Source organism: Tupaia chinensis, unplaced genomic scaffold, assembly GCF_000334495.1.
Source record: "Tupaia chinensis unplaced genomic scaffold, TupChi_1.0 Scaffold000002_1, whole genome shotgun sequence".
In the NCBI taxonomy this organism is placed as follows: domain Eukaryota; kingdom Metazoa; phylum Chordata; class Mammalia; order Scandentia; family Tupaiidae; genus Tupaia; species Tupaia belangeri.
In genome coordinates, this window is record NW_006159428.1 from 2,799,969 (window position 1) to 2,811,763 (window position 11,795).

At 37.2% G+C, this 11,795-nt stretch overlaps 1 protein-coding gene across 2 annotated transcripts in view; it reads left to right on the forward strand.

Annotated features, from left to right (window-relative positions):
- ST8SIA4 (ST8 alpha-N-acetyl-neuraminide alpha-2,8-sialyltransferase 4) overlaps nt 1-11,795 on the forward strand; it is a 114,270-nt gene that overhangs the window by 2,672 nt on the left and 99,803 nt on the right. For both annotated transcript variants that reach the window (XM_006139790.3, XM_027772455.1), the window contains one exon: nt 6,023-6,154. In XM_006139790.3, coding sequence (XP_006139852.1) covers nt 6,023-6,154 — 132 coding nt within the window. The remainder of the gene's footprint in view (nt 1-6,022; nt 6,155-11,795) is intronic.

The window sequence follows — 11,795 nt, forward strand, 5'->3', positions numbered from 1 at the left end:
CCGAGCCGGCAGCTCCTGACCGCCAAGGCGTCTCTGGCTCTTCAGAGACCTGGAGTTGGAGCTGCCGGGAGCGCGGAGGGAAGGGCAGTCAGTCCCCCTGAGTCCTCCTTCTCTTTTTTCTAGAATGAAACGTTCCGTGGAAAAAGCTTGTGATGTAAGCTCGTGGTTTCTTTTAACGCTCAAATACTGCTTTTGGTGGGGACGTTGACTCATCAAACTAATCATCTCATCGACTCTCTTTCTACCCTAGCCGCGCGGAGAGGTCCCTGGTTTAGGGATGAGTCAAGGAGGTGGAGGTTTGGACCCAGAACCCAAGCCAATATTCAAAAGTGAGGTGACAGAGGCAGTCTTTGGCCTTTGGGGGGCACTGCGTGCCTAGTGGGTGGGCGGTCATTTCAGTGAAGGGTCTTCCAGGATCCTTGCATCTTAGAACATCCCCCTAGACTCCTATATAGCTTTCCTGCTACCTTTATTTTTTTATTTTTATTTTTAATAGGCAGACAATTCCTTATCTATTCAGTCCCTCAGCCTCCTCTTACATGGAGGTTCCATCGAGAGTTAGTGCTGCCTTGTTCTGGTACACATCAGCAGGGAATCCATGCAAACCAAAAAAAAAAAAAAAAAAGGCAGCACAACTTTCTGCTGACCTTCCACATTCTCCTCTCCCCAGAAGAACACTAGCAAGATGTCTTCTCTGGTAAGGAATTATTCCAGATAGGTCAAGTAATAATGATGGGACCCCTAATAATGATATTTTTTTCCACAAAAGCTTAATTGCCTCTTAGGGTGACTTAGTTAAAAAGAATTTCACTCCTAGGGTATTGAGGGTGTTAGCTGGTCTGCTTGATTGCCTTTTTTTTTTTTTTTAATGGGCATCAGCATTGGCCTATGATTTAATTAGCTCTGTGTGCTCTTTTGGGAATAATTGCAAATGTGTAAACTTAAGGTGCCCTTATGTGAGTATGTTCATTTCAGGAGATAATGCATTGGAAAAAATAATAACATACACTTGAAAGTCTTTCAACTATTTGTTTCTGCTATTATTCCTAAAACACACTATGTTCCTGTTTAACGACACATTGAACTTTAACTTTTCTTACCATTTAGAAGTGTCCTTTATAGTGTGATGACATATTTCAGTTGTCTTCCTAAGTGATCCACAGTATTAATCTTGAAACCCATGATAAACTGACAGTAGAGATAACCAGTAAGCAATTTCATAGTTAAGAGTGTTACTGTTGTCAGCAAAATTAGTTCCAGTTTAGGGTAGAACACACCTCTCTGTATGTGAGCAAATCCAGAATTTGCAGTTTTCTTCACATGTTGCAGTTGCAATCTACTAAAATTCTTAAGTCATAAGGTAAAAGATCTCATTTTTACTTTTAGTTGTTTGGCATTTAGGTAAAGAAAAAACAAAATTGCCTGCTGTTTATGTTTAGGCCTAGCTTGATGCAACTTCTTTCCTTTTAAATGACTACCGTGTTTATGCTAAGGAGGAAGCTTAAAGTAGTCCAGAGGGAACACATCCACTCCAAAACCAAGCCATGGAGCTTTTCAGTGGGGTCGGATGTAGGGCATCTGGCACCTAATTTCATGAAGTGAGAAATTATATTTGCTATATACCCTGCAGAACTAATAAAATAAGTTGTGGTGAAACTAGAAATTCATATTTCAAAAAGAAAACTGTTTACAGATACTAGGTAAAAAAAAAAAACAAACAAACAACTTAGCTCTTGCCACTGATAGCACAGAGAGAATGGTTTTGATGGGTATGCTTAGCTCCATCTAACCAGGAATACTTTGTATTTATGCTTTATACTGAGTGAATTCTTTGATGTTTTTAGTATTTCCCTTTTAAAAATACATATTGAATCTTCTTGTAGACAACACTATGCAAAAAATGCTTTCAGTGTAACTGTCCGGAAGTCATATCTGATCTGGAATGCGAAATAAGAAGGGGGTGGCAACATCCTTCATGCTTTACATTCACAGGAAGGAAAGGCCTTTTCTAAGACAGACTGCTACAGAGGTCACAAAGGAAGAACCCCTTGGGATTCATTTCACTTTATACAAAGAAATTTGCTCTAGAGCCTCAGATTGTACTAGGCCTGTGAATCACACTTGAGTATAAAAAGAGTGACTAGTTGTAACTACTTGCATTCAGAGGTCTTTCCCTTGATAAAAGTCTAAAATTTGGCCTGTTACCAGTTCAATAAAAAGCAATTAGAACTGCAAAATAGTAACATAGTATTTTTTTTGTTCATATAAAACTGATTTTAACTCCTTCCCTCACTTTTAAAAATGTCTCCATGGTGCTCAAAAATCTTGATACAACTAACCATATCAGTGTTTATTCTGCTATGTCAAAATGTATCCATCTCTGTGTGTCCAGGAAGCGATCTCCCTTAGAGTTTTAAAAAGACAAGCTCAAGAATATTTTTACTTCCGTGAAAACTTATTGGTGGTGAAAATAATTATTATAAAGATAGCAATCTGTGGTTAGGGAAGGATGATATTGACAGATGAGTTATTATGGGAATAAAGATCATAAAGATCCCACGTGCACACGGAAATACTGATAGTTAGTGCCCACACACTTGAGGCCATATTTCCAAGAGTGGGAAGGTTAACTTCTGTGTCTATCCACATTTTTGTTCCAGTGTAGTTATTATCATTAGATGTGCGCTATGAAAACTGACTTTGCCGCAGCGTAGTGAAGCGCATCCTATACCTGTATTTCCTTGCCTGTTAAATGACCTTTATGAAATGATTATTATTAGCCAATTATAAGGCATCAAATGTATCATTTTCATCAGTGGGACAGTTTAAAATATAATTTTTATAGAGTACTACATTTCACAAGGAATATTGGCATATTATGTTCTGAGCAGTTTCAGATTGAAACGACATGTTTAAAAAAGAATGCAAACCAAAATACCAAGCTATAAGCCTCCAATTACAGAATCCATCTAACAGCTGTTTCAGAGGCAGCATTTCTTTCCACTGATAGTGGGAGAGGGGTGCCACCACAATGAACACAGATCTAGACTTTGTGATTGAGCAAACAGCCATGCAACTTTTTACTATGTTCCTCAGAGCCTAAACAGTAGAATGTGACCTGTAAAGAAATAAACGCACATTGGAGAGGCTCTGATTCCTGTTGCTACACTGTAACAAGAGATTTTTGATGCTCCAAGGCTGAGTTTACATCTATAAAGTGCCAAGAATATAGTCTGTTGAATAATGAGTTGTTCAGCTCTACATGTCCTGTGACGTACAGTTTATCACAGCTTTCTGTCACCATCATCACACTATCACCAGCACCCTTACTACTACCATATGCCACATGACGTATTAGCCTAACGCTATTGGTTGGAGGGAGGTAGTTTTTCCCATGTAGAAGAAAATATTACTAATAATGGCTACTTACTGAGTATTCTCCTTATACTACAAATTCTTTTTATAAATAATTTTATTGAACTTTATTTGATTTTATTGATTTTGATTTGACCAGGGAGAGGGGAAGAAGAGAGAGAGAGAAGGAGAGAGTGAGAGAGAAAGTGAGAAAACAGGTCTGGGATTTGAACTGCAGTCGTCCACGTGGGAGTCCAGTGCCCTTAACCACCACACCACCTGCTGGCCCCATGCTACAAATTCTTGTCTACCCATCACCAATGGCCAGGAAACCATCTCTTTGTTGAGATGTTTTCAGACCAATAAAGTTTTAAAAATTATCACTTTAGGGGCCAGCAGGTGGTGTGGTAGACTCCCACGTGGCTGACCATGGTTTGAGTCCTAGATATGGCGATTTCTTTCTCACTTCCCTTCTCTCTCTCTGTCTCTCTCTGGTAAGTATGCATTCCCTATAACAAATTAAATTAAAAAAATAATAATTTTTTTATAAAATAGTACTTTGGTTGTATTTTATAAATTACTTTCACATACAGAATCCTACTTAATCTTCATAAAGTCATAGATATTAGATAATAATATTGTAATTTTTAAGGTATGGTAAAATCATTGTGACCTAAAAAGTGAATATTGTCCCAGAATGCAAAGGAAGCAAAGCATAGAATCACAAACATGACCAGATACTTCATATTCCAACACCATTTTTTTTTTTAAGAGAGATTTTTGCTATAGGACACATGCATTCTCTGGAGAGACAGAAAACAAGAAATTACCACTACCCCCAGGGAGGATGGTCATGCTGCAATCCCTTCTCCTCTATTCTCCCCTTAAGATTTTGGGCACACATGCACACACACCTGGCAGAAGTTTTAAGCCACCAGGTCCAGGACTTGAACTGCAGTGCACTATGTGGGTGGCTGTCCAGTGATGTAACCATTACACCCTCTGCTCCTCTCCCAAAGCCTTCTTACAAGACAACAAAAATACATCCCATATACCTTCTACAAAAATAACATTATGCTCTTGGGAGTCACGCTTATACAAATGCACAAGAATTGACCAAACACCCCGTCTCTGTTTTCTAACATAACTCTGTGTGGGCTAGTGGGGAAGTGAAGGGACAGAGACAGCATTTCTACAGAGTCTTGGTACAGGGATCCACCCCCAGCTCCACCTTGGATCATGGGCTTGCATGTGCTGGGCAAACTTTGGGAAGACTTTGGCCTGAACCAGGAACCTTCTTGTGTGGGCCCTATTTAACCGTCATAAAGTCATCGTGTGATTTTGTTTTTTAAAGTTTTTTCTAAAGTTTTATTTTGTTTGGGATTGAGAAATTATAACTGGATGTACTTATGGGGTGACAATGTGATGTTTAGAAAGAAGCATACATTGTGGACTGATCAAATCAAACTAACAAGCATATCCATCACCTCGAATATTTATCATTTCTTTGTGGTAAGAATATTTGAAATCTTCCTCTTAGCCATTTTGAAATAGATGAATACAATGCAACATTATTAACTATAGTTAACATGCTATGCAATAAACTACCAGAACTTTTTCCCTCAGTCTAATTGAAATTTTGTACCCACTGAACAGCTTCTTCCTTTTCCCATGCACCCCTCCCCTTCATCTCAAACCTCTGATAGCCACCATTCTACTCTCTCCCTGAGCCTGATTTCTTAGATTCCACATGTAAGTAAGATCATATAGCATTTGTCTTCCTGTACCTGACTTAATTACACTCAAAATAATCTTCTCTAGGTTCATATGTGTTATTGCAAATGACAGTATTCCTTGTTTTCTTTTTCTTTTTTTTTTTTTTTGAGAAGTTTTTGCTATAGGGCGCGTGCGCTCGCCAGGAAGACAGAGAGAGACAGAGACAGAGAGATAGAAAGCGAGAAATCACCCCCCAGGGGGGATGGCCACACCACAATCCCTTCTCCTCCATTCTCCTCTCAGGATCTTGGCCACACACGCACACGTGCTCGGCGTGAGTTCTAAGCCACCGGGTCCAGGACGCGAACCGCGGTTGACTACGAGAGAGTCCAGCGACATAGCCATTACGCTAACTGCTGGTTCCCAGTATTTCTTGTTTTCTTAAGTAGTATTCCATAGGATATATATAAATGGATACTAAATAGTATTCCATTTTGGATATATATCATATTTTAAAATTCGGTCAGCTGTTGATGAACTTAGATTGTTCCATACCTTGGTTACTGCGAACCATACTGCAGATACTTCTTTCACATACTGATTTCATTTAGAGGGGATATATACCTGAAGTGGGATTGCTGGATTAAATAGTAATACCGTTTTCATACTTGATGACAATTTTTTTCTCTAAGTGCCATGGAGATCTTTTCTTTATATGAGAATGGCTTCATTTCAAAAAGAATAAGGGTAGATGCTTGTCCTGATAAAGTCTTATTCACTTAATCCTGGTAAGACATAACACCTTTCATCTTGCATATATTTTTCCTTCCAACATGCAGAAAAATTTGTATATACAACTTTTACACTAGTAATCCAAATCAAATGATGTATTATGCTACTTAGACAAAATACTTCTTACTTTCATAAAGCTTGCATTTCTGTTTTATTTCAGAGATGGTGAATTGTGTTTGAGTCGATCACTTGTCAATAGTTCTGATAAAATCATTCGAAAAGCTGGCTCATCAATCTTCCAGCACAATGTAGAAGGTTGGAAAATCAATTCCTCTTTGGTCTTGGAAATAAGGTGAGATTTTAAATAAGGTATAATAAATTTCACATCATGTTCTCAAATATGTTGGGCTTGGCAAACTTATGTTGAATACTTGATTTATGGTTTTAGTATGAATACTTTAATAAAAGAATGAACGAGCTCTATTTAATGTTGCTCAGTGAGAAATGTGAAACTATAAAAATGAAATCATTATGCAGTCCGACATTTAAGGATGAACATGTGAATTTTGAATATACTGTCTATTATAGAACAAAATATTTAAGAGTACTATTTAACACACTTTGCGTAATTATTCAGGGTGGACGTATATTTTGAAAATTATCTTTAACTTTTTTTCCAGTTGAAGCTTCATTTAGTTCTTCAATTTTCTCAACAATATGAGAACAGAGCCTATTTAATTACTATTTTTCTGACAACTTTAAATAAATTTAGCCTGTCTCATGAATGGGTATGTCTTTTGTGAACTCATAGAAGAGTGAGTAAAAATTTAAAATAATCTTTATAGAATAGTAGCATAGTCATTGTATGAATAGGCGGTAGGCATTTTAGCTGAAACAAATTCTTAAAGTCAAAATCAATACCTACATACATCCAATGTCATTTTCTTCCCTTGTAGTCCTGTCACAAATGAGGAAGATGTGGTTATACCTCTTAATTCCAGAGAAAGAAAGCAGATCATTTTTCCTTATAGTTCCATTACATTACTGTGTTTGTTGGTATGTTTGAATTACAGCATTTCAGTAAAACAGAACTTTTTAAAATGTTGAGAGAACACATTTCTTTATGTAATAAAATCACTGAATTGGCAAAAAGCTAATTATGCAATGGTGGAATATTATTAGCATGCAGATTTTGTAAGAGTTGTTTAGAGATTACAAGATAAGGGGTTGATTTATCTGGGTTTCTTCTTACTCATTTTTTGAATTGTACTCCCACACAACATAGATTATAACCTACTTGAAGGAAAAGTCTATTTGCACTCAAAATTAGAGTATACACGACAATTCATGGACTTTTGGAGCAAAGGCACTCACTTTGATTAAAATTTATGTAAATGAATGTCAGGAAATTAAAAGGGGATGGTTTCTTGGTGTTAAAAAATAAAATTTTAGACAAACCAAAATTTAAATGAGTTTGCTTAAGCAAATAGGCAATCTGAATCAGGCAGTCTCCCAGAAAATGGTTTCCAAGGGACTCTGGGTAGCAGTGTGGTCATGGGGTATATACGTTTGCAGAACAGGAAAATGATGTCTGTGTGAGAAGGGGAAAGTGACATAAAAAAACGAAAGTGATGGACTGAGGTAGAGAAATCATGGGGTTAGGTACAGGCTGGGTGGTAGGCTGTACCAGCAGCCTAAAAGGTGGACGTTGTGTGATTGATTCACGTGTGACCAGTGTGACTGGCTGTAAGTTAGCAACCGGCTAAGGAAAGCAGCCTAACATGTATGATTTGGACTTATCTATAGGAATCCAAGGGTGGAAGTACAGCAGCTGTTCTAGGCCGCAACAGTTTAGTTTACCAATGGCAATGCAGAATTGATTAGAATGTTTTGTTTTAAAGGTGAGGATGAGACTGTGAAGAGAAACAAGGACCAAAACACAGCAATGTGCTCTTATTTTCGGTTGTCTTTAGTTTAAAGGAAGCTTTGTGTACTTGTGGTCTACCACAAGAACAAAGAGATGAAGAGAGTTTCATGACAGTGTGTATAAGTTAGTTTTTTCTGGGTGGAATATGACCAGCCAGTAAAATTTATTTAAACTGTATATATATAAGAAAATACTTAAAACCAAAATTAAAAGTCACAAGATTCTTTTTGAAGTTTAGATTTTCATAAACTCTTGAGAAATTGTAAACGTGGGCGACTTTGAACCTGTTTTCCTCCTAGGAACTAACTGGCTGGAGCTGCCACAGCCCATCCTCTCTCCAGTTTGACCTTTTTACACCTGGGGCTTTTTCTCTCAGGATAAGCTCCCCCGTGGGAAGGTGGGGTTCAGTTTAGAATGGAGTAAGGATTCATAGCTCTTCAAGGTAGATTAGAAAGAGAAGTGTGGATTGCTAAAATAGATTTGCTCTTAGGACCAACAGTTGGCATAATGGTTACATGACTGGACTTGCACATGGTTGACCTGGTTCGAGTTCTACACCCATCAGCTTAAAACTCACACCGGCACGCATGGGCGGATGCCCAAGATCCTGAGAAGAGAAGGGAGGAGAATCTCTCCAGGGTTGATTTGTCTTTAAAAAAAAAAAAAAAAAAAAAAAAAAAAAAAGATTTGCTCTCTAAGCATGCCTAGAAAGAAAACTTTGAGATTGGATATATTTAGCAAGATGGAAGCTAGCTAGATAAGGTTACGCTACAGGTAAAGGAAAGTAATAAAAAATAAAGTAAAATGAGAAATTATAATACTTTAATACATCGATCTGTATTCAATAATGTATCAATAAATGGAAATCTAGTAAGTAAATTAAATAGGTAATTGACACTAATTTAATTAATATATCTGGATGTGCCTTTCTAATATCTATACAAAATGCGTACTGTTAGATGAACATTGAAGCTACGGTTGTATATTTTGCTATTATTAAGATATTCAAGCTATGGGTATTAAACAAAAATTGTCTCAAGAAAGTTATGATTGAAACTTCTCAAATTGATGTTTTGCATTTATATATTTGAGGGTGATCTCCTTTCAATTATAACAGATAATAACATGACTGAAATATTAATATTATTTTTATACGATTTCCTCTAACAGATAAAGAAACAAAAGATAAAACAATAAGAAACTATTGAATAATATATTCATAGTTGTCACTTCCTTGCAAGAAAGAATAATTTGTAAACCCATTTTTGTACAATGTACAGTTTATAAAAGTTGTAATTGCTCAAAGAGGCAATGACTAGTGAGTATTAATCTGTTTGACACCTGTAATAAAACATTTAGAATATAAAAATGCCTGATTCCTAGATTAGTTTTCACAAATGTGGTTTTTAAAGTCACACAGGATATGGATCATGTCGTATTTTAGATGATTAAAATTTTTTTTGTTTCTTTGTCACCTTTCCAGCATTTAAGAAGAACCATATCACTTGGTGTCTGTGAGTGAGGTGTGGGTAGTTTACAAGGTTTTCAAAATTCTCTCTTAAAGTTTTTTTCTGGGGGGGAACCAGCAGTTAGCATAATGGCTATGTCGCTGGACTCCCACGTAGTCGACCGAGGTTCGTGTCCTGGACCCGGTGGCTTAGAACTCACACCGGGCACGTGTGCGTGCATGCCCAAGATCTCGAGAGGAGAATGGAGGAGAAGGGATTGCGGCATGACCATCCCCCCTGGGTGGTGATTTCTTGCTTTCTGTCTCTCTGTCTCTGTCTGTCTGTCTGGCGAGCACATGCGCCCTATAGCGAAAACCTCTCAGAAGAAAGAAAATGAGAAAGCACCCTCCCCCATGGGGTACAGTCACAGTGCAATCCTTTTGTCATTTCTTCCTGCTATCGGGATTCTGGGCATGTGGCCATATGCCCCCAGCAGGCTTTTTAGGCCACTGGGTCTGGAACTCCAACTGTGCAGTGAGCCGTGTGGGATCCGGTTGCCTTTACCACCACACCACTTTATGGCCCTCCCTTGACATCTTTGACATGACAACCATTTATTTTTCATCTTACATGATTAAACGAGGCTTACAAATCTTTCTCTTTAAAAAATGCACTAAATATATTATGCTCTTGTCTTATCCCTAATAAATAATTTATCTATTTACATCAAAATGTGAAATAGTTTTTGAAGATAAAGTTTTTACACTTGTAGACATAATTTTGTTTCTTATTACTAATTCCTTATATGCCCTCTGCTACTTTCATAAGCATGTTGAGAATTGCTTCATATATATTTATCAAAAAATCATACATCTGGGGAGTTGTCTAAGAGAGATGGTTCGATGTAATCATTCATTTTATTTTGAAGACTTCTCAAGATTTAGGGCATTTGTGCATTCTACAGATAGCCATACAATTAAAATAATTACCTTTCTTTAAAGGCTTGATTTTACTGGTAATAGTTTGTTCTTTCTTATTGTAAACTTAGAAATGACACATTTAAAACTCATTAGATGTTGTGTATAAATCTGTGAGGTTATTGGGTCATGTCACTGGTGGCTTGACTTTGATTTCCATGTTTGGATTCTTTTCTATCTTTTTTCCCCCTCCTTTTTCATATATTGCATAGAACCCTAAAGAAGTATAAACACCAAATATACATGGATAGAAATGTACAAGCTCAGTTAGCCATCTGGACAATTTAATCCCATCATAATTAGTCAGGAAAAAGATTTTCAACTCTTAGTATCACAATATATCAAAGTTATTAAATAGGCAAGACTTTCAGCGTTGTAAGCATTATTGCAAAATTGCAAATATATGTTTACCTGTCAAAAATAATCTGCTATTGTATGCATAGGTTTACTTTAGAAAAAGATACACGTACTCTACTTCGAGCAAGTGACCCGTGGAGCTAATCTTGGGTCATGAAAGTTTTTAGTGGCAGTCAAGATACAAACCTAGGGACCAGCAGTTAGCGTAATGGCTATGTCGCTGGACTCTCATGTAGTCGACTGCAGTTCGCGTCCCAGACTTGGTGTCTTGAAGCTCACGCTGGACGCGTGTGCGTGCGTGCCCAAGATCCCGAGAGGAGAACGGAGCAGAAGGGATTGCGGCGTGGCCATCTCCCCTGTGGGTGATTTCTCGCTTTCTGTCTCTCTGTCTCTCTCTCTGTCTGTCTGGCGAGCACACACGCCCTATAGAAAAAACCTCTCAAAGAAAACAAAAACAAAAACAAAAACAAACCCAGGTCCATCTGACTGTTGAACCAGACTCTTATTATGAAACAATTTTCTGGAAGATTGTATTTCAATACTAAAAGTGCATACTGCTAGAATGCATCTTCCTGGGGCACATGATCTTTTTTACTCTAAAATAACAAAATATAAAGTATTATTCACCTAATATTGTCAAATTTGAGGCCAGGTAGAAATGGCAGTCAAGGGTATAAATTAAACTCTAAATGCTTTTTTAAAGTATTTTGGGACAATTTTAACTTTTCATTTGTGGTGATTGTTTAGAACTTTTCTTTTGATACTATAATATCTTCCCTACAATATTTAGTATCCTAAAATCAGAAGTTATAAACGAGTTATAGGTTTTCTCTTTAGAGCTCTGAGGCAGGTCACCGTGCAGAAATAAATCTTAAAGACAAAGAATTATGCCTTCTCTCTGCTTTTTGAATGCATAATGAAACAGTTGTCATTTCTTAAGGGGCTTCCTTTTTCTTTTTAGTGAACAATTTCAGTAGCAATTAAAATAGTATGGTAATTTTGGGGGGGGTGCAGTCTGGAGTCACTGCCAAAAGTTTGCAAAAATCAAGTCCAACTAAAACAGTAAGGTCATTTGGAGTGGGCAGAGAGGTCTGGAGTCATTGCCTGAAGTTTGCCAAAATCAAGTTCTACTGTATATGTCAGAAACTTCTTTTTTTCTCAACTTCCACCTCTAAGATTTTTTTTCACACAGCACTTTCTGAAGGAGTTAGCAATGTTTTTTGGATTAAATCTTAGTTGCTACAGCAACTATGTGTGCTGCTGATAAGAAACCTACAGAGAAGA